Here is a 23,185-nt window from a genome sequence, read left to right on the forward strand (position 1 = left end):
AAACAAAACAAAGTAAACCAATAAAACAAGGTTAATGCAAACCATTGCTTATTCACTGTGTGAAATCAAAATTCATTTAAATGAGTGAAAGATTTACTGTGAGTTTAGAGATTTCTGACATTCGATTCGACCTTTGGAGTAAGAAATCTGATATTTGTATGAGATTAGAGTGAGCGATTGCTAAAGGGAATGGGAAGACAAGTGCAGCGTGATTTAGCTTCACATATCCAAAACGCTTCAGTATGAAATTTGAGGATCTTTTAGAAGAGCTTGATGGCTTTGGACGGTTCCAGAAGATGATTGTTTTCCTCAGTTTTATTGGTCGATTCGCTCTCCCATGCCACTTTCTATTAAACAACTACATCGGTGCTATCCCTCGCCATCACTGCAACATTGGCTCTGTGGGATCTGAGAATCTAACACTGGAGCAGAGAATGACCATTAGCATTCCCAAACAGGAGGATGGAACCCTCACTTCCTGCCACATGTTCTCAGAACCGCAGTTCCAGCTGTTAGACAAAGAGTCGAACTTCACAGAAGTTTCAGTTGTTGAATGTGTGAATGGATGGACGTATGATAACAGCACCTTCATCAGCACTTTAGCTACAGAGGTATGCTCATTTCAAGATGTTCTTAACTTATCTTTTAGAATTATATAATTATTATTACCTTACAGAAAGTTTTGAGCCTTTAAGATTTTGAAGTGAGCATGAAACAAGAGACATAAAGATAGATTTATAGATCTTTCTTTTAAAATGTGCGTGACTCATCTCTAATGCAATTTTCTCTGCTGAATCTCTTTCTATTTGTTAGTGTCTAGCTCAGATATTATAATGATCCAGACTTAGTCCTTAAATATTATAATGACCCCTTGTCACATAACTTAATCCTTGAGTAATACAATGAGCCCTAGTCACATGACTCAGTCCTTAATTACAATTAGCCCTAGTCACATGACTCAGTCCTTAATTATTACAATAAGCCCTAGTCACATGACTCAGTCCTTAATTATTACAATAAGCCCTAGTCACATGACTCAGTCCTTAATTATTACAATAAGCCCTAGTCACATGACTCAGTCCTTAATTATTACAATAAGCCCTAGTCACATGACTCAGTCCTTAATTATTACAATAAGCCCTAGTCACATGACTCAGTCCTTAAATATTATATTATGCCCTGATCAAAGTGATTCTGTGCTAAAATATTGTATGGAGCTATAGACACCTGATTATACATTTAAATGTGATAATGAGGCCTAGAGACATGACTCAGTCATGTGATTAAGTATTTACATATTACAATGAGATCGCGTCATGTGACTTAGTATGTCTTTCAGAAAAATGGGGGGAAATATTTTCAACTCGCATTGAAATCCCCTGCATTTACTTTAGGGGATTTGAAATTATGTCCATGAAATATAGTTAAATTAGAGTTTTAAGCTTTAAGTTTATTTAAAATACTATCAATTAAAGGAAAATATGTAATATGTTTATATAATTTTAAATAAGCACATAATTGTTACAAAGAATATTCAGTCTCTTATTAAAAATGTAATTATTTGATATTAATCATTCTGCATCCCCTCTCTTTGTCTCTTTTAGTGGGACCTGGTGTGTGAGAACAGAGGGATGAATAAAGCAATGGCCACCATCTTCTTTGTCGGGGTGATGTTGGGAGCAGCTATATTCGGCAGTTTGAGTGACAGGTCACATTAAAGCACTGAAGCATCAGATTCCATTAGAACTTCATATTCGAGTTTTTATCTCTTTACCTCTACACCGTGAGCACTAAAACAATTAAAGCATGGTACTTTTGATGTACTCAGTTCTGATTGGTCAGAAGGTGTTTGATTAACTGTTCTTGTACATTTAGTTATTTCAGTGTCATGTTGCTCCTCAGGTTCGGCCGTAAGCCCATGCTGCTGGTGTCGTACCTGCTGTCGTTCTGTTTTGCGATGGCGAGTGTGTTCTCCTCCTCTGTCATTATGTTTGCAGTGCTAAGGTTCTTCACGGGCCTGAGCATCACCGGCATTGTCATTGTCACCAGCGTGCTCAGTGAGGAACGCATGTATTTTCTCAATATACAGTACTATAGCTATTACATACTGCACTAACAGATGGAGAAGATCTCACACACACACTGATATATGACAGTCTGATGGTAGTTAATTCAGTTCAGTTTCATGAGAAATAAAATTAATTGTGTATAATGTGATTACAATGTGCTTTAATATAAAACGTGTGTGTGTGTGTGTGTGTGTGTGTGTGTGTGTTTGTGTGTGTTTGTGTGTGTGTTCTCAGCTGTGGAGTGGGTGAATATCGAGAGCAGGAAGCTGGTGGGGGTGATGGACAGTTTAAGCTGGACATGTGGTTACATGGTTCTCCCTGTCATAGCGTACGGAGTGAGAGACTGGAGATGGCTGACTCTAACGGTCACGTTAACTCTCGTGGTGGCAATAATCACCTGGAGGTCAGGACATTTATAACACACCACACCATAAAGCACTACACTTGCACTTGATATAACATACATGTATCATAAAATAATAAAATCTGAATAAAATGTTATAGTTTAAATAGTAATCAAAAATGAATGCTGTCTTTTAAATGCTATTAATCGTGCTTTAGTAAAATAAGTTAATTTATTTAAAGATTAAATAAATATGTGACATCACAAAAGTCAAAGTGAAAATTATATTCTGATCCAATCAATTTCATTTAAGAACTTCACCCAATTGTTTTTATAGTAGCATTATAAGCATTATAAATTATTCTAAACACTGGGGGTGTGATATGAACAGTGTCCTTTCTGCATTTATGTACAGTGTACAGTGTGATGCAGATACAGCTTATGTAGATGTTAATGTGTGTATTAATTAGAAGGTTGTTGTCCTTGAAGCTCACATAGGATGCCAGGTATGGGGAGATTTATAAAGTAACAGTAAAATGTCTTAGTTAGAAAGCTTGTTTCTTAAACATTAAGTGGTTAAAGTTCACATGCTTTCTGTAAGTGAAACAAAAATCATCCTGAAACAGTTCCTGTTCACTTGTTTTAGGAGCCTTTTCCACATTCTTGTGAACAATGTAGGAAATGAGTGAACATCTGGGCACGTATTCACAAAGCTTCTTAAGCCTAAATATTGCTCATCGTGACAAAATGCTTAGAATTATGACATTTTCTTAGAATTTCCCCTTAAATTTAGGACTGAAGATAAAAGTGATTCACTAAACATCTTATCCCTGAAAACAGCTCCTAAGGTAAGAATTGTTAAAAGTAGAGAGGAGGACTTTTAAGAGGCGTAAGAGTTTCTATAGCAGGGGACAAAATGACGGAAAGAAGAAATATTCTTCAAACACTGAACGTTAAGCAAAAAGTAAACACTATTCTATTATAATATATTCTATTTTTACAAAGAGTTCATTTTAAGACCTTTACAGATTTTTTTATCAACCAATCACAGTCCTTGAATTGCTGCATCATCCCTATCAGGGGTGCCTATGTTACCATGGTAATGCACAGAGGAATGGTGGAATTTTATCATGGGAAGTTCCCTTCAACGACATTCCCTGCACATGGAGCAGGGAGCACCCTGTAAAGTACACTTCAGAGTGGAACACACCTACACAGACTAGTCTTTGGTCTGTGGGAGGAGACCGGAGTACCCAGAGGAAATCTACCAAGCACAGGGAGAACATGCAAACTCCACACATAAAAACCTGAGGCAATTCGAAAAAATCGAAACCGGACCATTGACGTGCAAGACGACAGTGCTAACCACTAAGCCACCATGTGACCGCTTTGATGAGACTTAATATTTAATTTATTTTTTTTTTTTGGCTGTAATTTCTCCTCACGGCGGCACGGTGGTGTAGTGGTTAGCACTGTCGCCTTGCACCTCCAGGGTCCGGGTTTGATTCCCCGTCTCTGTGTGCATGAAGTTCTCCCCGTGCTTGGTGGATTTTCTTCAGGTACTCCGGTTTCCTCCCACAGTCCAAAGATATGCTGGTTAGGTTAATTGGCGTTCCCGAATTGCCCATAGTGTGAATGAGAATGTGTGTGCCCTGCGATGGATTGGCACCCTGCTTCGTGCCAATTAACTTCATAGACTTTTTAATTTTCCTAAAGCTGAGAGGGAACACTCTTATGTTTATTCAGGTTTTTTGAAGAAATATTTTGTGTTTTAAACACAGGTGGATTCCAGAGTCAGCTCGGTGGCTAATCGCTAACGGAAAATTGGAGAAAGCTCAGTATTACCTACAGAAATGTGCCGTCATGAACAAGAGGACAAGAGTCAACTCTATCCTGAAAACAGAGGTGAGAGAGAATGAGATAACAAAAGAAACACAGACAGACAAAGACTAAGACAGTCATTTATTTTAACCTTCATTTGTCCATCCTACACATTACTGATGGGAAATTTGAATCATTTTAGTGACACGGTTCTTTGAATCTCGTTCATCAAAATGAATTCATTTTTTTTAGTCATTTAGTTCATTTCATTCTTTTGATCAGAAATAAAATAAAATGCTGCATTTTCAATTAAAAAAACTCCCAATACGTCTACTGTACATCCACAAATTTTAGCTATAGTTCCTGTAATAAAAAGTACAGTATTACAATGCAGCTAAGGAAATGTTATAATAAACATTTTGAGAGCAGCTCACCTCTCATATCTTCCAGTTTGAGTCGTTCGTTCTGTTGAATCTATTGCACCGCAAAGCGTCTATGGGAGTCACGTGACAAAGGAACGAACAACTCGGAGTAGAGTCGCATGCGCGCCCAGTAGTAAACGAACGAGTCACTCTCCGGACCTTCTTCACCAGCCAGAGTGTGATCATGATCTGTTATATTCCATAGCCTAATTTAGGAAGTTCTTTCCCTTGCACATGTCCATTATGTACATCAGTTCTCTTCAGCAGAAGACTTCCTTTGATACACCACTAGATTGTGAGTAAGAGCTTGAAGGTCTTCCTGTCTTAATGTTTCTTTTATTATAACGGGTAGGAGAAAAATGTTCTTAGCAGGTGATTACAAATGGCCATGGTCGTGAGTCTGTCTGAATGAGACTGCAAGTAACATTACCAAAAATATTTGATCAATAAGGCCAGTGATTTTTCTAACCTCATGTCTGAAAAGAGTTTTAACCAGTTAATCACTCTAAGCAGTGACAGAAGATGAGAACTATATACAGTAATAACTAACTTGTAAAAATCATATTTAAATATAAATTAAAAGTTATATCCACCTGTGCACTCTACACACACAACACACCAATATTTCTATCTGTCTCAATCTCGTGTTATGTTTTATTGTGTTGTCATGTCTATATGGTGCTATATGAAATGCCTATGGAAAGGCAATAGAAAGGTGATGAAAAGATCTGTGAAGTGATTGTGGGAACTACCACCTAGAAACCATAAAGATGACTGTGCCTGTAAGAACAACAAGGTAGGGGTGATTGAGTAAGGAATGGCTTAAAACCAAACCCTTTAAGCAGATAGCTTCCCACCACCCTAGAACCATTCCCCACCTTCCCTGCTCCACCTCATTGCCACTCATAGTTTCATCATGGGCATCACTCCTTATTACTTTGGACCAGACATCACTATGCAACCAGGTGCCTCTCTGGACATCACTTGCATTACTCTGCCTCTTTGTTCAACTGAAGACGTTATTTGTTGTTCCACCTTCTAACATGGAATAGGACATTTCCTATTTTCCTGGCTCTGTGAAGGACTTCACTTCCTTTTGTGGTTTGTGATGGATGTCACTCCTACGTCTGGCTCTTCTTTTGGCTTCACTCCTCTGTCTGACTTTGCAGTGGTCGTCTCTCCATTCTTGTTTTTCTACCTTTGACATTATGCGCAAGTTTTTTTTTGCACTGCTGTTGTGACTCCAATGGTGGGGCCAAATGGGATTGAACTACACTACCCATCTGCCCCAGCACATCACATGCCACACTAATCATTCTCACCTGTGTCTTGTGGTTCCTTATTATTTGCGCCACTATTAAAGTTGCAGTTTTTCCAGTGTGTCTCCATTAAGCTTCAGTTGTAAATGTTATCTGTTGTTGTCTGCGCCACAGTATCACTTATAGGGTTTTTTGCCTTGTGTCCAAAGTTCATGTTTATGTTTCTTCACAGTTTTGATTATACTCCACATAATAAATGATCTGCACTTTCATCTGTCTCTCCAACAAATCTGTGACCGTTTGGTCTTCAGTAGTTAAGAAGAGTTTATAATCAAGTCTCCTTCGTTAAACAGTACATACCTTGTTTGATATGAAAGCATCACTTTGTGTACTTTGCTTACACAGTTACACAGTCACACATTTTTTACTATCCGGTGTCACCCAAAGGTGGATGGGTTCCTCTTAAGGTTTCTTCCTCATGTCATCTTTTTCCCCAACACCCAACACCTCTCATTCACTCATTAGGGATACAGCAAACAGAATTAAGCGATTCTTTCTTAATGACTCTTCTACTCCGAGTTGTTCTTTCCTTTGTCATGTGACTCCTATAGACGCTATGCGGTGCAAAAGAACGAACGACTAGAAGATATGATGGTGAGCTACTCATTCTGTTTATTATAATATGTCTTTAGCTGCATTGTAATAAATTCATTACTGGATTTATAGCCAAAATGTTTGTATGTAGACGTATTGGGGGTCTGTTTATTGAAAATGCAACATTTTATTTTATTTCTCATCAAAAAAACGAAATGAACTAAATGACTCCAAAAACGATTTGTTCATTTTGATAAAGGAGATTCAAGCTTCCCATCACTTCTTCATCCTGCTTTAGGTTCTCTCCTCTATAGTGTCAGAGGGAGGAACACGGACTTATTCATATCTGGACCTGATAAGGACGCCCAAGATGAGGAGATTGGCTCTGATGACTGGAATTACCTGGTGTGGGGACAAAACACACTTTGATCTAATACACACACACACACTGATTCTATTTTAATGTCTCATGCTAAATGCATTTTTATGGTTGTTACTTTATTGCTATCAAGTGAAGATGGTTTTATCTATTAGTTCTGTGCACGTTTAATTGTGTGTGTGTGTGTGTGTGTGTGTGTGTTTATGTGTGTGTGTTCAGGTACGGGGTGGCTACCGCTTACTATGGGATCAGCTTTAACATCAAAGGTTTTGGTCTGGACCTGTACCTGAACCAGTTCCTGTACGGTTCTGTGGAGATTCCTGCTAAAGTCATCGTCTATCAGCTGCTTGACAGGATTGGACGGCGTCGCACTGAGGTGGGCGGGCTCCTGCTGTCCGGCTGCGCACTTATCGCTAACGTCTTCATACCTAAAGGTAAGGAGAAAACACTACAAATGATACATATTATTAATGAAGGAGGTATAGCCTTGTACCTGTGAGTCCCAATGAAGTTGAAGTGGCCTCTGTACCTGTCAATCATAATGAAGTAGGCGTGGCCTCTGCATGTGTGAATGCTAATGAAGTAGGTGTGGCATCTCTATGTGTGAATCCTAATGAAGTATAGTCTGTGTGTGTGAGTCCTGAATAAGTAAACGTGGTCTCTGTATCTATCTATCTCTCTATAGATCAGTGGATTGTGCGCTCGGTGATTGGAGTACTTGGTAAAGGATTCTCATCTATTGCCTTCTCAACACTTGTACTGTACAGCTCTGAACTTTATCCCACTGTCATCAGGTAACACACACAAACACACACACTTACACCTTTAATTTTGATTTGATTTTATATGGATCTCAATATATGTGTGTGTGTGTGTGTGTGTATAAAACAGACAGAATGGAATGGGCTATAACTCCTTTTTGGCAAGACTAGGCGTGTCTTTAGCACCTTTGATCCTCCTACTGGATGATGTGTGGACTCACCTGTCACAGGTGATTCTGTGTGTCATTGCACTGATTACAGGTTTGGTGGCGAGTCAGTTACCTGAGACGAAGGACAGGTGTCTCCCTGAGACTATAGAGGACATCGAGGGGACGAGGTCAACATTTAAATTTATCCTTAATTTTAGTATCATAGTGCTTTTACAGACATCTCTACTGTGTTTAATATAATAGTATCATTTTGTATAGTGTACACTATCTGAGCACTTTATTAGGAACACTGCAGTAAGATTGGGCAGGGCCACTTTTGCTCTAAAAACCGCCTCGTTTTTTTTTTTTTTTTTTTTTTTTTTTCAAAAGCTGACGGAAATCATTTCTTTGATATTCTGGTTAATGACATGACTGCATCACAGGTCCTGCTCTCCCAAATCGTAAAGATGTCGTACTGGGTTCATATCCAGGGACAGGGCGTTGAACTCATTGTTGATGAAACCAAGACTTTTCCTTTGGTGTGTCATTGTGCTGGAACTAGCTATGAGATGATGCACACAGTCAACAACAATCCCCAAATAGACTATGGCACTTAAGTCTCGTGTTAGTGTTAATGCACCCAAAGTGTGCTAAGAAAACATTACTCACACCATCACACCACCACTGTTGACACGAGGCAGGTTCGGTCCATGAATCCATGCTGTTGGGGTCAGATTCTGACCCTTTCTGTGCCTCGGTAGAAATCCAGATTTATCGGATCAGATCTTCCCCTGTACAGCTTGGATCAGTGTGTGTCTGCTGCAGCTTTAGCTTTCTGTTCTTGGCTGACACAAATGGAACGTGACGTGTTCTCCTGCTGGTGTAGAGCATCCTTATCATGGATGGTTTTTGGCTCGGTCCAGTAGTACAGTTTTCTGAGTTTATCTAAATTACCATAGATTTTTTGTCACCTCTGAGCAGTCTGAGCACTCATATAAACCTGGAGTGTTTTTGTACTTTGCTGTGTAAACCCTAGATTTTGTTCAATCCTACGGTTAAAGTCACAGACATCAGACTTTTTCTTTAGTCTGATATTTGATGTGAACACTAACTGCAGCTCTTTAGCTGTACTTGTATGAGGTTATACACTGGCTGATTAGATACCTGCATCAATCTCCATGTCTCCAGGTGTTCCTGCTAAAGTGGTCAGTGATTTATGAATATTAACATATTTTTAACATTGTGTTCTGGTTAATGATTCTGAATGTGATTGGTTCCCTTATTTGTTTTCACATTATATTAATTTGTTTTATATTCATGTTTTTTTTTTAAATTTAGTAATACAATAAAACTACAAGGTCATTATGCACATAACATATACACACTGAGTTTTCTTTTTAATAATGATTACTATTGGTTATATATAAAAAATAGTTTATCAGTATTTAAGTATTACTTTATACTCTATATTGCTTTTTTTATATACATTTTAGGACAGGTCATGTTGCAGTTCCAGTCCAGGAGAAAAGAGGCCAAGAACAAGAAAATGGAGGTTAAGGAGAAACATCAAATACACAATATCCTGTTTATTTACTAATTAATGCTGAGAATAATGAGGAAAAATATTCATTAAATAACTTGTGAAGATAGTAAACTTTTTACATTTAAATTTTAATAAAATGAACTCAAAATATGTTTATTTTTAATTTAACAATATAAAAATTAGATGATTGTGATGTCAACGCTTAAACATCTGTAGCTGAAAAAAACAGAAATGCTATTAATATTCTTATACAAATAAAAAATTGTAAAAATGTGACATGTTCACACCTTTTTTATTCTATCTCTCTTTCTCTCGCTTTCTCACACACACAGAGGTGTAACTTTGGCTTCAACCCTTAATTGGCAAGCAAAGAATCATGCCTGTAAGCACACACACACACACACACACACACACAGTCTCTTAATCAGAGACATCAAAATATCAGAAGAAAATCCACAACAATATGAAAACCATCAGAAAATAAAACTCTTGAAGAAGAGGAGAAACACTGAGAACTCCACACTTAGAAAAAATAGTTAAATAAAAAAGTATAGGATTTTGAAGATTCACCAGATAAATTACAACCTTAGAGTTAATTAAAGTCTCTGTGTCGCCCTCTGTGGGCTGCCACGAGCAATAACACTTACAATGTGAAGACACAAAGCTTAGTTTCTGCTGTTCCCAAATCCCTTTGTTCTTTAAAAATTGAAAAGTGAAGTGTGTGTGTGTGTGTGTGTGTGTGTGTGTGGGAGAGAGAGGTGTTTAAATCTTCCTTATTAAGAAAATTCCATCTTAATCAGGCCGAGATCATCTTCCTCGCTATTGTTTTGTAAAATAATTAAATATTATTAAGTGCTGAATATTTATAAATAATAAATATATATATATATATAAATAAATATATAAATAATAATAATAACATTTATAAAACACTGAATGTTTATGATGTTTTTTTTTATTTTTATTTTTTTTATTAAATTTCACATGACATGGTGGTGTGAGCACTCAGCTCTGATCATATGTATTTGCAAACTGAACTGCAGATTTTTTAAATTGTTTATCTTAAATAAATGTAAATATACTGGCGTGATTATAAAGCATGAAGGTCGATAAAGCGTGTGACATCATGTCTTTGTGTTTTTTACTGATACAGTGCAGACAGAAGGTTAAAAAAATATTAAATAGTGTGACGTTTTCAGCTGATTATTATTCGTTTCAATTTATAAAAAATAAAAACATGGCTGTTGGCGGGGAGGTTCAAATCATTCCACCACTTTGTGTTCATTTCAGCTGGCTGTAAGTTAACCGAGTATCTCGTTCTCTCCGTTCTCATCCGGCTCGTAGACGTAACAGCCCACCTCGCCGATGTTCACGCCTTTAGGCCCAAACAGGTAGCCATAGCAGGGCACGTGGCAGTACGGCCGACCCTCGTGCTGAAACACAGCGCAGATACACACATTCAGAACAAAGTATTAATATTATTATTCAAATTATTAAATATTTATACACCTGAGAAAATTCAGGAGGGTTTTTTTCATGTTCCATATGTAAGCAATAATAATAACCACCATAAGATGTAATATTGAGTAATGTTTTTTATTTTTATTTAAAAACAAGCTCAATCGTAACTACTGCATATTTCCATATTAATCGCATTCATGTCCCAATGCATTTTCTTTACCTAGTTAAAATGAATGCAATATAATTTAATGTAATATTTTCCTCTGCATGAATTTTAAAGATCTGTTTAACACTTGTATATTGATATTTCATCCTAAAATATATAATATGAAATAAATGTATATCACCAAACATTTTATTAAAACAAAATATCACACTGTTAAAACCTGTCACAATATTTAAAAAAATATGTTATGATTTATTGCTATGTGTACTGAATATTTTATAATAAAAACTGTGTTATTAAAATTATACTGTAGGAACTTTTTAAAATAAAGGATAAATAATCACTTTAAAATGACAGATTTAATATTTTATGTTTAACATTTTTTAATGATCGCTTTATACTTGCTCAATATTTGTGTGTGTGTGTGTGTGTGTGTGTGTGTGTGTAAAATGCCTCAGCATGTCCTCCAGAGGTCAGTGTTTTCCTGCACCTCTCGCACCGCAGACACGGCCGGTGCCAGTTACGACCAAGTGACATCACTCTCTCCGCTGAGGAACACAAAACACGCATGATGTCACCGTGACATCATCATGACATCAATAAAACGAGAATTTAAATGCAAAGGACTGTTTGAAAGCTTTTCGCGAGGTGTGAGCTGTATTATTAATACTACAGAGGTTCTGAAGCAGCCGGGCCTATGAAGGTCACATGATGCCACAATGACCTCTTTGTTCATAAGATGTTATTATGCATTCGTGAGACAGTATGCATGCTTTCTAATAATGTATGCGAGTGCATTAGTTTATAAAAGAGAGTTATAATCTTGTCCCGTCTCTTTCACACACTCACCGAAGTAAACAGCTTTCCCACAGCCGGGACACAGAGATGTCTCTCCGGAAAACATGCGGGTTGGGGCGGAGGGTACTGCTCTCACACACACACACACACAATTTATATGTTAAAAAGGTAATTTGCATAAGATCAACAGATTTTTTTGCCTTCAAATTCTGCCAATAAAAACAAAAATAAACCTGTAAAGCATTCCTCACTTTCCTACAGCGTGACTCGGAAATCATTAACACAAACACAGCAGGAAGTGAACAATCAGAGTAGGACATTAACATTCCACAGCATTCTGTCTCCCTTTGTGTGTGTGTTTGTGTGTGTTACCTTTGGGTTGATGATGCTCGATATGGGAGTTGGACCATGGTGTTGTGGGTGAAACCTCTGAAGGTCCATCATAAGCTGTCTGATTGGGCGCGTCATAGACATAAGACCCTGCCCCTCCGATATTCACACCTAACAACGACAAACCCCAGGGCCTGCATTCACAAAGCTTCTTAGAATTCTCTTAGAGAGCTACTATCTTAAGTTCTATCTGGGAGTCCTAGACTAAAAGTGATTTAGGAAACTTCTGAGAGCAGCTCTGAGTAAGGAAAGTACAAAAACCTTTATCTTAGTGAGGAGGTGTGGTTGACCCTATTGCTAGGGATGATGCAGCAATTCAAGGACTGTGATTGGTTGATAAAATATAACCTTTGATCTCTGCAAAGGTCTTAAAATGCGCTCCTTGTGAAAATAGAATATATAATAATAGAATAGACAGTAAAATCATTTTGTATAATCATGACTACAGGCTACTTTATGCAAAGTTTCTCTTAGAGGCTAAATATCTTAAAGTTAATTAATACAGACAAATGTTGACCAATTTCCATAGTTACTATATTTCAATTCTTACATTTATTTACCATACTGATTTTTTTTATTTGTACCCCATTTCAGATTGATTGGAGCAAAATGCCTCAGCTTTTACCAATTTACATGATTGCAGGACAGTCTATTTAAGTTGCACTTTTGGATGGTATAAAATCAACAATCCTAGAGAGATGGAAGGAAGTAAATTAACAAGAAAACCAAATTGACAGAAGTAAAGTGTTTACTTTTACGTTTAGTGTTTGGAGAATATTTCTTCTTTCCGCCATTTTGTCCTCTGCTATAGAAACCCTTAAGCCTCTTAAAAGTCCTCCTCTCTACTCTTAACAACTTTTACCTTAGGAGCTGTTTTGGGTTTAAGATGTTTTGTGAATAATTTTTTTTAACTAAGATTTAGTCCTAAATTAAAAAGGAAATTTCTTATTCTATTTTAAGGAATTTTCTTAGAATTTCGTCACTAGGAGCCACTTTTAGATTTAAAAAGCTTTGTGAATACGGGCTCAGGTGTGTAATCAGGCTCTCTGACACAGACAGTGATGAGTTAGTAAAAAAAATTTCACCTTTTGGACCAAACAGCGTTCCGTAGCAGGGTTTGTGGCAGTACGGCAAACCATCATGCTGTTAAGAGACAAAACACACAACACTTGTACAGATGACCAATGAAAAATAAAAAAAAATAAAAATAAAAATAGTAAAAAAAATTACATTTCAGGAAAGTTTTAAAGTTAACAAATCATTCAGCTTTTTTTTTTTTGACTCTGATTTAATTATAAAGAGCTTAAAGAAGAACTGCAACGATCCACCCATGATAACTCTTCTGCAGGGCCACACGTTTATACTGGAGGCTACGATTTCTCCTGACCCGCAACAAGCCGTACTGAAGTTCTGGACGATTTCGCTTGGATTTCTTCTGATCTCAAGATGGTATCGGTTTGAGATCAAATTTAGTAATGTGGGAAAGGAACACTCCTTTTAGTTTGGTTACAAAAGCATGTGGAAAAAGATTTATTAAGATAAGATAAGATAAGATAAGATAAGATATCCCTTTATTTATCCCACAGCGGGGAAGTTTCTTTGTTACAGCAGCATAGAAGAAATTGTGCAAATAAAAAATAGGGACAGTATAGTGTATAAATGCAAAAGAAAAATTAAAGACAAAACAATAATTGCACTTTCAAACAAAATAATTGCATCAGTTTCAAGAAATTGCACCGGGGTAATATTGCACAGTTTAAAAAGTCGTTATTGCCTATATTGCAAAGTTTAAAATGTTATTTCACAGTTGCACTAGGATAATGTTGCAGTTTCAAATGGTGTTAATGCACAGTGGCTATTTCACCCAAATCTAAGATAAGATAATGATATTGTAAGATAGTATTGTAATGTAATATTTAAGATATTGCAATTATTGTTAAAACAATTCAGATATTGTAACATTATATAGTGGTATATAACTGTGTCACCTGCAGATTTAAAAATATTTATGTAAAGTGCTCGCCCTATCACCCGGAGATCGCGAGTTCGATTCCCAAGTGATGCTGTAACTTCTTGCAGCCGGAGGTCTGGAGAGAGCTGATTGGCCGAGCTCTCTCAGAGGGGAGGGATAAGAGGTACTTAGTGCTCTCACATTAATTACGGCTCTACAGCCAATCAGGGGCGTCTGTGAGCTCACGCAAGCGAGAGGAATGCTAGCGCTGTCCTCAGAGTGTGTTACGCCGCCCCCAACAGTGCGTGAGCGAGCAGTTTGAAAAGCTGCGGTCGGCAGGCGTAACGTGGTTCGGAGGAAACACGTGATTGTCTTCGGCCCACCTGACTGAATGGTAGTAGTAGCCTTAATGTGGGAGCCCCCTAGTGACAGGGAGGAATTGGACACGACTAAAATCTGGGAAAAATCCACCAAAAAAAAAAAAAAAAATCAGAAAAGTGTGTCAAAACTGAACAAGTGATGATGATGTGTTTGAAGTTCACAAAATAATTAGAAACAAATTAAATGGAAATAAAGCTTATATATGCTATGAATAGACATTATAACTTTTATTAGAGTTGTGTTTGTGGAGTAGGACGAGCGCTCGGGTTAAATTCAGACTTGAATCTCTCTCCAGCATTCCTGTTAGAAATTCAGGCTTGGCTTGGAGTCTTACTGAAACCGAACAAAAGAGCACGAGCGAGCTGTATGTGTGTGTGTGTGTGTGTGTGTGTGTGTGTGTGTGGTGTATGTGGGTGTGTGTGTCTCCATAGTTTCCGTCCTGTCTCGCCTCAGCTACTGAGTTTTTCTCCAGATCCTTAAAAAGGCCTCAGACTGAAACCACACACACATTTTGCAAAGGCAATTTTTTTGTACATTTTCCCCAAAGCATGTGTGTGTAAGTATGTGTGTGTGTGTGTGTGTCAGCACATTCCAGGCTGCAGGGTGAAGGAGAGTAAGATTTAAACACTGATGTGATTTTAATGTGCAGATTCCTGATTCCTCCTCCTCTCCTACCTGAAGAATTCCAGAGCTTATTGTGTGAGTGTGTGTGTGTGTGTGTGTGTGTGTGTGTCTCTCTCTCTCTCTCTCTCACTGCCTCACTCACACACATACACTGTGCATTATATTTAGATCAAACTGACGCTGTGTTTGTTATCTCAGTGATTGTTGTGTGACTTGCTGTGCCCAGATTTTCAGACAGGAAGTTCCACACAGGAAATGACATCACACTTCAGTATGCGCTGGTCTCTGGAGAGTGGCATTGCTTTTCTTAGGAATTTACTTTTTGGTAAAGTTTGTGCACACAGATAGTATAAACGTGAGAACTCTGAATAAAGCCAGAAAGGAAGTGATGTCACAGGTGCAACAGACACCTATGTCTAAAAGCAGAAAGTCTGATGTTTAAAGATGCCGAGTAAATACCAGCTTTAATGAAAATACAGGAAGAACGTACGATAAGGCCATCAAACACTCAGTGAGACCATCGTTAAGCTCAAAAGGAAGATAAGGAAGGGTGTGTGTGTGTGTGTGTTTGTGTGTGTGTGTGAGGAACAGCCTTCACATTCACTGTCTGATACCGAGACTGAAAATAACTTCACAAGATAGAGAGCAGAGAGTCTCTTTGAGAGTGACACTGATAGAGAGAGTGAGACAGGAAGAGAAAGTGAGACAGGATGAGAAAATGAGACAGAGATTCAGGGAGACAGTGACACAGGTTGAAAAACACATAGAAAAGCTGGCAGTAAATGAGGGAGACAAAGTCAGTAAGCCAGAGAGGGACTAAGGGAGTGACTAAGGGAGAGGCAGACAGAGTTAGTAGGATTTGGTGAGACAGAGACTAAGAAAGGGAGACATAGATAGAGTGAGGCAGGAAATAATTGAGACAGTGATACAGTGGCAGTGAGACAGAGAGTGAGGCGAAGAGACAGTGAGACAGAGTGAAGCAGGAAGAGACTGATACTGGCGAAGAGTGAGACACACAAGAGTGAGAGAGATGGTGAGACAGGTTTAAAGTGGAGCAGAGGAGAGAGACAGGGAGACAATGAGGCAAGGATAGAGGGAGATAGAGACAGGAAGTGAGACACACAGGGAAATAGTGAGAAATGGAGAGAGTGAGACAGGAAATGAGACAGGGTGAGAACAAGACAGAGTGTGACACAGAGAGGACAGGTCAGGAGATACAGAGATCTGTATAATAATATAAATATAAATAGACAGATGTATTTAGTTAGAACGTCTATATTTAAATGTGTTTCACAAAAGTGTGGAGGAGGTGATGGAAGCTCAGGAGAAGATTTATTTATGGTCACAAAGTCAAAGATGAAGAATGAAGGAGGATGACGGAGACACATGTGGGTGAGACGACATGTCCCAGATAGGCATACAGAGACACACACTAAAGATCAACAAGAAGTCAGGACACGAGCTGAGAAACTGAGAAAGCTCTCAGCACCCTTCAACACAAGTCTGACATATTCTGCTGTACATCTTTATCTGTCTCTGTGTTACAGCAGCATAGTGCTTTGCTTTTTACCAGATCAGACACTCAAATCAGGTGCTGTGCACAATTAAGATCCACATCTGCCCCAGGTAGACTCTTTACTGTTGTCCCACAAGGCTCTGTGCTGGGTCTCCTTCTGTTCTCCCTCTCTGGGCGAGGTCATGTCCTGTATACCCGCACCAACCTTACTGCACCTATCAAACCCCGCACTGCACGGATCCTTGAGCACGGCTCGACTGGTTCCACCATCTCTCAGGTTACACATGGCAACCTGCATTAGGCTGGTGGATGAACTTCCTCTGTCTGTCTGATCTGACTTTATTTCGAACAAAGATGAAAGACCTACTTCCTCATGAAGCACTTAAATTAGCAAATGTTTTGTCTTTAGTCAGCTTTGGTCTGATGGCGCTCTCACTCAGTGAACCTGCATGAAGATGTGTTTCTGTCAGAGACTCTAAACCCCTTTGAAAAGTTGCTGTGGATAAGAGCGTCTGCTAAATGCGGTAGTTATGAATGTAAATCATTCTTGATTTTTCTTCTAGGTTTTAAGTCGAATATAAAGTAACTTTAACAGAATAAATATTTTAACAGTAGGCTGCTGAGGTTGAATCGACATTTTTTCTACAAACTTTGCACACAACTGCACAGGATATGTTTCATAACAATAGCAGGAAGGAGTTGAATGTGTGTAATAATAATAATAATAATAACTTGGATTTATATTTTCTGTATGAGACACAGACACAGTCAGACTCGCATTCCACAAATCCTCTCTCTCTCTCTCTGTTAAATTAAACAAGGCTCTTGTCTTGATTCTTCATGTTGACCTTTAACCCCGAGGCAGCGGGGTCAACACTCTGAAGATGTGCCTCCTTACCTCAGCATGGCCTCCAGGAGAAAGAATCTTATTACAGCGTTCACATTTCAGACAGAAACGGTGCCAGTTCTTCCCCAGGGAGCTCACCTTCTCCGCTACAACACACACACACACACACACACACACACACACAAAAAAAAAAATTCTACATTTATTGCTTAAATTTACATGATTACTGTTTACTTTTGTGATCACAGTGTTTAAAGGCTGTACTGTAATTTTACACACACACACACACACACACACACTGATCCTGTTTGGTCTAGTGCAGTAATTATGGGGAGTATAAACTCCTAGTGACCTTCATGTCCTACACAAGTGTTTGTGCTTCTTACCTACAGCCTGATTCATACGAGATTAGGTTCCCACATGAGTGTGTGTAATTTGGTTTTTCCTGCAGCTTCTCTGGGATTTTAGTCTGAATTCATCATATTCTTTCTTCTATAACCTGATCAAATAAAGGCAGGTAATATTTATCCAGTCGGAATGACGTGTGGGGTCGAGCCTTGTGTGAAAAGAGGTTTTCTGTTTTTTGTTTGTTTTTTGTTTTCCAATATAAAGACATTGCACGGTGCAAAACAGAAAACAATAAAATATAGATGAAGTGGAAAAGGGGCGTGGCAGAGAAGAGATACCTCAGGGAGTTTTAATATTATATAAAGTGTTATATACGGAATTGCTATATGGACCATATAGAGTACACTCAATTTTCGCTCCATTAGGAGCGCTTTGGGACTCACTTCCTCTGTAAGTGCACTACATAAAGTAGACCTGTCAGTTGTGCTGCTAAAGGTAGCTGCATGAACATGTGCTCCTAGAACTGGTGAAGCTACTGATTTTTATCGTTTTTTTATTTTGGATAATATGTAAAATATTGATTAATACATAATAATAAACATGTAGGCTTGATGAATACCAACGCAATGCATTCTGATTGGTCAGAGGGTATTGGTTAGTCCTCTATAACAGCAGCTCTGATAGTAGTGCAGGTTTATACAGTAGTACATTTACATTTAGGCATTTGGCAGATGCTCTTATCCAGAGCGAGTTACATTTTTATCTCATTACACATCTGCGCAGTTGAGGGTTAAGGGCCTTGCTCAAGGGCCCAACAGTGGCAACTCGGTGGTCGTTGGGGTTTGAACCTGGGACCTTCCGAGAACCGTAGTCCAGTCCCTAACCTCATTAGGACATGTTCTGATAAAGTAACATCTGCTGAACCAATCAGTGGTTCGGTTAGGTGCACTTGCTCTGATGCGCTATTGTTTCCATAGTAACAGGAAGAAGTCTCCAGTGTCAGCACTGTGCAACTTAATGTTTCTTCATGACAGAGGAGTTTACACTTCTTTGCTGTCTGATATTTATAACTAAATTGTATAATTGTTGTTAGATTGCTGTGCTATAAGGAGAATAAAACATGCTGTTACAGGACATAAATAACAATACACTAAGAATACCCTAACCTTAACTTGGTTCAGCAGATGTTCCTCTATCAGGACATGTTCTAATGAGGTTAGGGAAGTCAAGAACTCAGAGATAAAGAAGACAGCGTGTTGAAGTACAACTTCTAAATACTGACTTAACAATAACTAAATACTGTAACTGCAATCAGTCTAGTGCACTTTATTTTCATTAAGGAGTTACTAAGCTTTCTGTTAATTATGTAAAGTATACTAGATAGGGAATGAAACAATGCTGTGTGTTAGCTACAGTATGTATGTATGTATTTCCAATAAGGGAAAAAGTACACTAGGTAGGGTGTAAGAGGCAAATGTTGTACCCTAAATAGTGCCCTAAATCTGTCCATTCATTTAGGAAGCTCTGTAGTCAACTAGGGACCGTGGAGGCCAATGGTGATTAAGACAGTATTTTTTCCCATTGTACGACCGTATTCCGTAACATTCACACACGCATTCACACACTACTGGTAATTTGAGAATGGTAATTAGCCTAATCTTTGGACTGTTGGAGTACACAGAGAACATGCAAACTCCATGCACACAGACCCCATAATAAACTAGATATTTAACCTCTAACTCTACACATGATACAGATTATACATGCCCTTATAGTACTCACTATATAGGGCACACATAGAACAATGGACTCAGGTTAAATTTTTGAGAACAATAAAAATTGCAGAGGAATCGATTTTATACCCTACATAGAGCACTTACACAGACACTCAATCCTATTAGACCTTCAGTTCAGATTTCATTCACATACAGGACATGGTAGAGGCTGTAGAACACATAATTTAGTAGACTATAAAGTGCACATGTGTAGGGAGCAGGAATCTGAATATGATCTTATGTAGGGCACGGGGGTCATTACTTCAGCCTTTACAGTACAGACTAGCAAGCTGTATTTAAAATGAAGTTAAGCCTTTATTCATCACATATACATTATGCACAGTGGAGTTGGCACTAGATACGGAATGGAAGTGATCAAATCTGACCCTGTTGTAGGGTGTAGGGGTGTTTGGGATGAGAGGACTAGGTCTTGTTCTCCTTTGTGCCTTTGGGACTTGTGAATGTCACATCCATGTTTGTTGAGAACCTCCCACAGAGCTCATCGTCCGGCCTCAGTGAGTCTGGAATGTGTGTATGTGTGTGTTTCTGTGTGTTTGTGTGTGTGTGTTAGGAACGCCTCAGGAATGTGCCCTGGTCAGTGCAGGAGTCAGACATGATGGAGTTCAGTGTAAGCTCTAATTTTACTTCTTCAGTAGGACATAATGGACAAACCAAAGAGGGGAGCGTTTATGAGTCACCCTAAACCCTACTTCCTTCACACTACACCCTTAATCCTACACCCTGCACCATACAGACCACATCCAGCACACTACACCCTGCATCCTACTACACCCTACACAGTGCACACTACACATGACATCCTACACCCTGCACACTACACCCTGCTTCCTGAACAATACAGCAGCGTCCAGTCCAACACCCTACAAACTATACCCTACACCTTAAACAGTGCCCTAAGCAATTGCTCATGTGACTGCGCTAAAAACAAGTGAATCACATTTACACTCCTGAAAAAAAGGAATCCTTTTTTACCCCAGTGTTTCTCTGCAGTTTACAAGAAATAAAGATTTAATTCCTAGCTGAAGAGCTCACAAAGCTTGTACAGGATCTGATAAAGGATATGATCAGGAGAGTGGGACAGGGGCCTTTTTTAGAACATTAGTGCACCATGGAGCAGCCTGAAGGCCATCATCACCCACAGGGAGAAAATGGAGCATCACAGTCACGTCACCAAGAACTGGACGTCTCTCCAGAAGCGACAAATTGATAAAAAATAAAAATAAATAAAAAAAGATTATCAGGGAGGTGCAGAGGGACCTTCAGCAACCTGACCTTCAGTGTCCTGCTCCGTACTGTCTTGAGTTCATCACATGTCTGGGAGATGGGGTTGGACAGCTAGAACCACGTCAGCAGAAATCACCACAAACTTTAAACTGTATTGCACACGTCTCTAAATGTCCTCAGACTGTGCTGTTTGTCATACATGCTGTTATTCCTAGTAAATCCAGTCACCTTTATATATTTTTTATTCTGTATAAACTGTGAGATCTGTGATTTAATGATAAAGTCCAGGTTCTATAGTCCAAGTTCTGATGAGACCAAAGTAGAACTTTTTAAGTACCATTCCAAAACTTGTGTAATGTTACAAACAAGTATGTTTGGTGCAAGAACAGAAACAGCGCGTCACCCCAAGTACCCCAAACTCATGGTAAGGGGGAAGGGGGTCATGTGATCAGGGAATATTTTAGAGGACTAGGTTCATGAGCTTCACTTTAAACACTTCACTTTAACGTAGTTGGCTCTATTTCACACTGAATAAAAATAAAGTGTAGAAAAAGTCAGAAAAAGATCCGACACGATGGACTTGGTTTCAGAGAAAAACTGCAGGTTGAGCAGGAGTGTGTAAACTTTTACTGTATATCCAGTGTAGCATCAAACTCAATCCCTATCCAGGACTCTGTAAAGTCTGACTAATAATATACAGCATCATGAATAACTTGTAAGCATATTAATGTTTTGCATTATATTTCTCTGTAACTTATTAATTAATTAATTAATCTAGTAACCCGCAAAATTTCAGAACTTATTTACTTACTCACTCATTGTCTATACCGCTTAATTCTGTATACAGGGTTGCAGGGGCCTGGAGCCTATCCCAGGAAACTTAGGACACGAGCGGGGCTTCACCCTGGACAGGGTGCCAATCCATCACAGGGTATACACACACACTCACTGACAACCTGGACCCTGGAGGTGCAAGGCGACAGTGCTACCCACTAAGCCACAGTGTTACCAGAATTAATTTACTTCAATAAAATTTGGTATAGTATAAATGTAATAGTGCTCTCCCTGTTAGCGTCTGGTTATACAAAAATAACGCACTTCAGGGACATCATGTCGCATCACACCCACACACACAAATACACTTTCCACTCTACCAGCAGGGCCTGGAATATGTTACTGCTCTCATATCGCCTGTTTAAAGGCCACAACGTCTTCATCAGTGATGTCATGGAGGGATTTTATACAGGTGCGATTATTAAACTATATGAACAAGCTTATTGTTATAACTCATACATTGTTCAAACTTATTTCCATAATTTTTTATTCTGTAAAACTGCTTTGTAACAATGTACATTATTTATAAAGCGCTTTATAGTATAAAATAAAGGAGAAACCCTACAGAGTGCACATGTAAGTGAAGTACTGAGAGTGAAATGTCCACTACGATCTAGAACACTGAGCCACTCTGTAAAGAGAAAATCATTTCCCACTTGTAGTCTGGGGATTTAACTTCACCTTTGAACTTCTGATTCATGGTCAAAAAATAATATACACACTTAATTTAGTGCCCTATGTTAAGTCACCACATAGAGAATGAAACCTCTTTACACTGTTTATTTTGCATTATTATTATGATTATTGATGATAATAATAATATTAATAAACCCTATGTAATGCATTGAGGAAGACATTGAGTAAAAATCTCTAAACAACTAAAGAACAGAATAAATGTTTAAAAGAGAAAGAGATCTGACTCTAATTAAATGACTGAATTCTAAATCCAGGACTTTATCAGTTACACTGACACTTAAGACTCTCTCAAGAGCATTTTCATTCATGCTCGCAATGAAGCAAAAAAAACCCAACAACAAATGTTTGGCAGAATGCATGCAGAGATAAGGAGAGAGTTTAGTGTCTTACCGAAGAACACTGGCTTTGCACATCGAGGGCACTTCGAGCTCATGGCAGGGCAGTGAGGATGGAGGCGCGCGCGGCTCTTCTTACACTTTAAGAGAACGCTAAGCCCCGCCCCCTGTCTCCAGAGCCTCTTCCGCTGTCCTCATTGGTCCATTAAACGTCAATAAAGAAAAACACTGCTACTTTGTCTCTAATAATCCTATGATGTATTTGTTCCATTATTTTCCTTATTGCGATAATAACTGAATATTTAATCGCTTGTGTGTGTGAATATCAGAATTAAATAATAATGTAAGCTTTAACAGTTCTGTTAAACAACAGTGTTTATAGGGCGACTGATGAATGTGACTGTTGATGGATGTACTGCAAACATTGCTGCCCTCTAGTGGCAGTGTCTTGTCATAACCTGCAAAGTATAATATATTT

At 38.5% G+C, this 23,185-nt stretch overlaps 2 protein-coding genes across 3 annotated transcripts; one reads left to right on the forward strand and one right to left on the reverse strand.

Annotated features, from left to right (window-relative positions):
- The first annotated feature begins 208 nt into the window (after window positions 1-208).
- On the forward strand, window positions 209-10,052 carry slc22a7b.3 (solute carrier family 22 member 7b, tandem duplicate 3). Of its 2 annotated transcripts, none has more exons than XM_053510085.1 (10): window positions 209-611; window positions 1,605-1,708; window positions 1,903-2,057; window positions 2,304-2,472; window positions 4,194-4,317; window positions 6,807-6,913; window positions 7,107-7,321; window positions 7,573-7,681; window positions 7,779-7,985; window positions 9,291-10,052. In XM_053510085.1, exons 1-10 carry the CDS (start codon window positions 243-245, stop codon window positions 9,352-9,354), a joined length of 1,623 nt encoding a protein of 540 aa, XP_053366060.1. In that variant the 5' UTR covers window positions 209-242; the 3' UTR covers window positions 9,355-10,052. The 2 variants fall into 2 exon arrangements, with proteins under 2 accessions (XP_053366060.1, XP_053366061.1); XM_053510086.1 differs by having other exon boundaries at window positions 7,779-7,878.
- Window positions 10,053-10,293: 241 nt separating this feature from the next.
- Window positions 10,294-22,825, reverse strand: crip3 (cysteine-rich protein 3). Its single transcript, XM_053510458.1, has 7 exons — window positions 22,763-22,825; window positions 17,526-17,620; window positions 13,241-13,298; window positions 12,138-12,266; window positions 11,817-11,891; window positions 11,421-11,515; window positions 10,294-10,773 (listed from the first exon to the last, which is right to left on the reverse strand). Exons 1-7 carry the CDS (start codon window positions 22,803-22,805, stop codon window positions 10,642-10,644), a joined length of 627 nt encoding a protein of 208 aa, XP_053366433.1. The 5' UTR covers window positions 22,806-22,825; the 3' UTR covers window positions 10,294-10,641.
- Between the last annotated feature and the right edge of the window lie 360 nt (window positions 22,826-23,185).

The sequence above is a fragment of the Clarias gariepinus genome, chromosome 13 (assembly GCF_024256425.1).
Source record: "Clarias gariepinus isolate MV-2021 ecotype Netherlands chromosome 13, CGAR_prim_01v2, whole genome shotgun sequence".
Classification (NCBI taxonomy): domain Eukaryota; kingdom Metazoa; phylum Chordata; class Actinopteri; order Siluriformes; family Clariidae; genus Clarias; species Clarias gariepinus.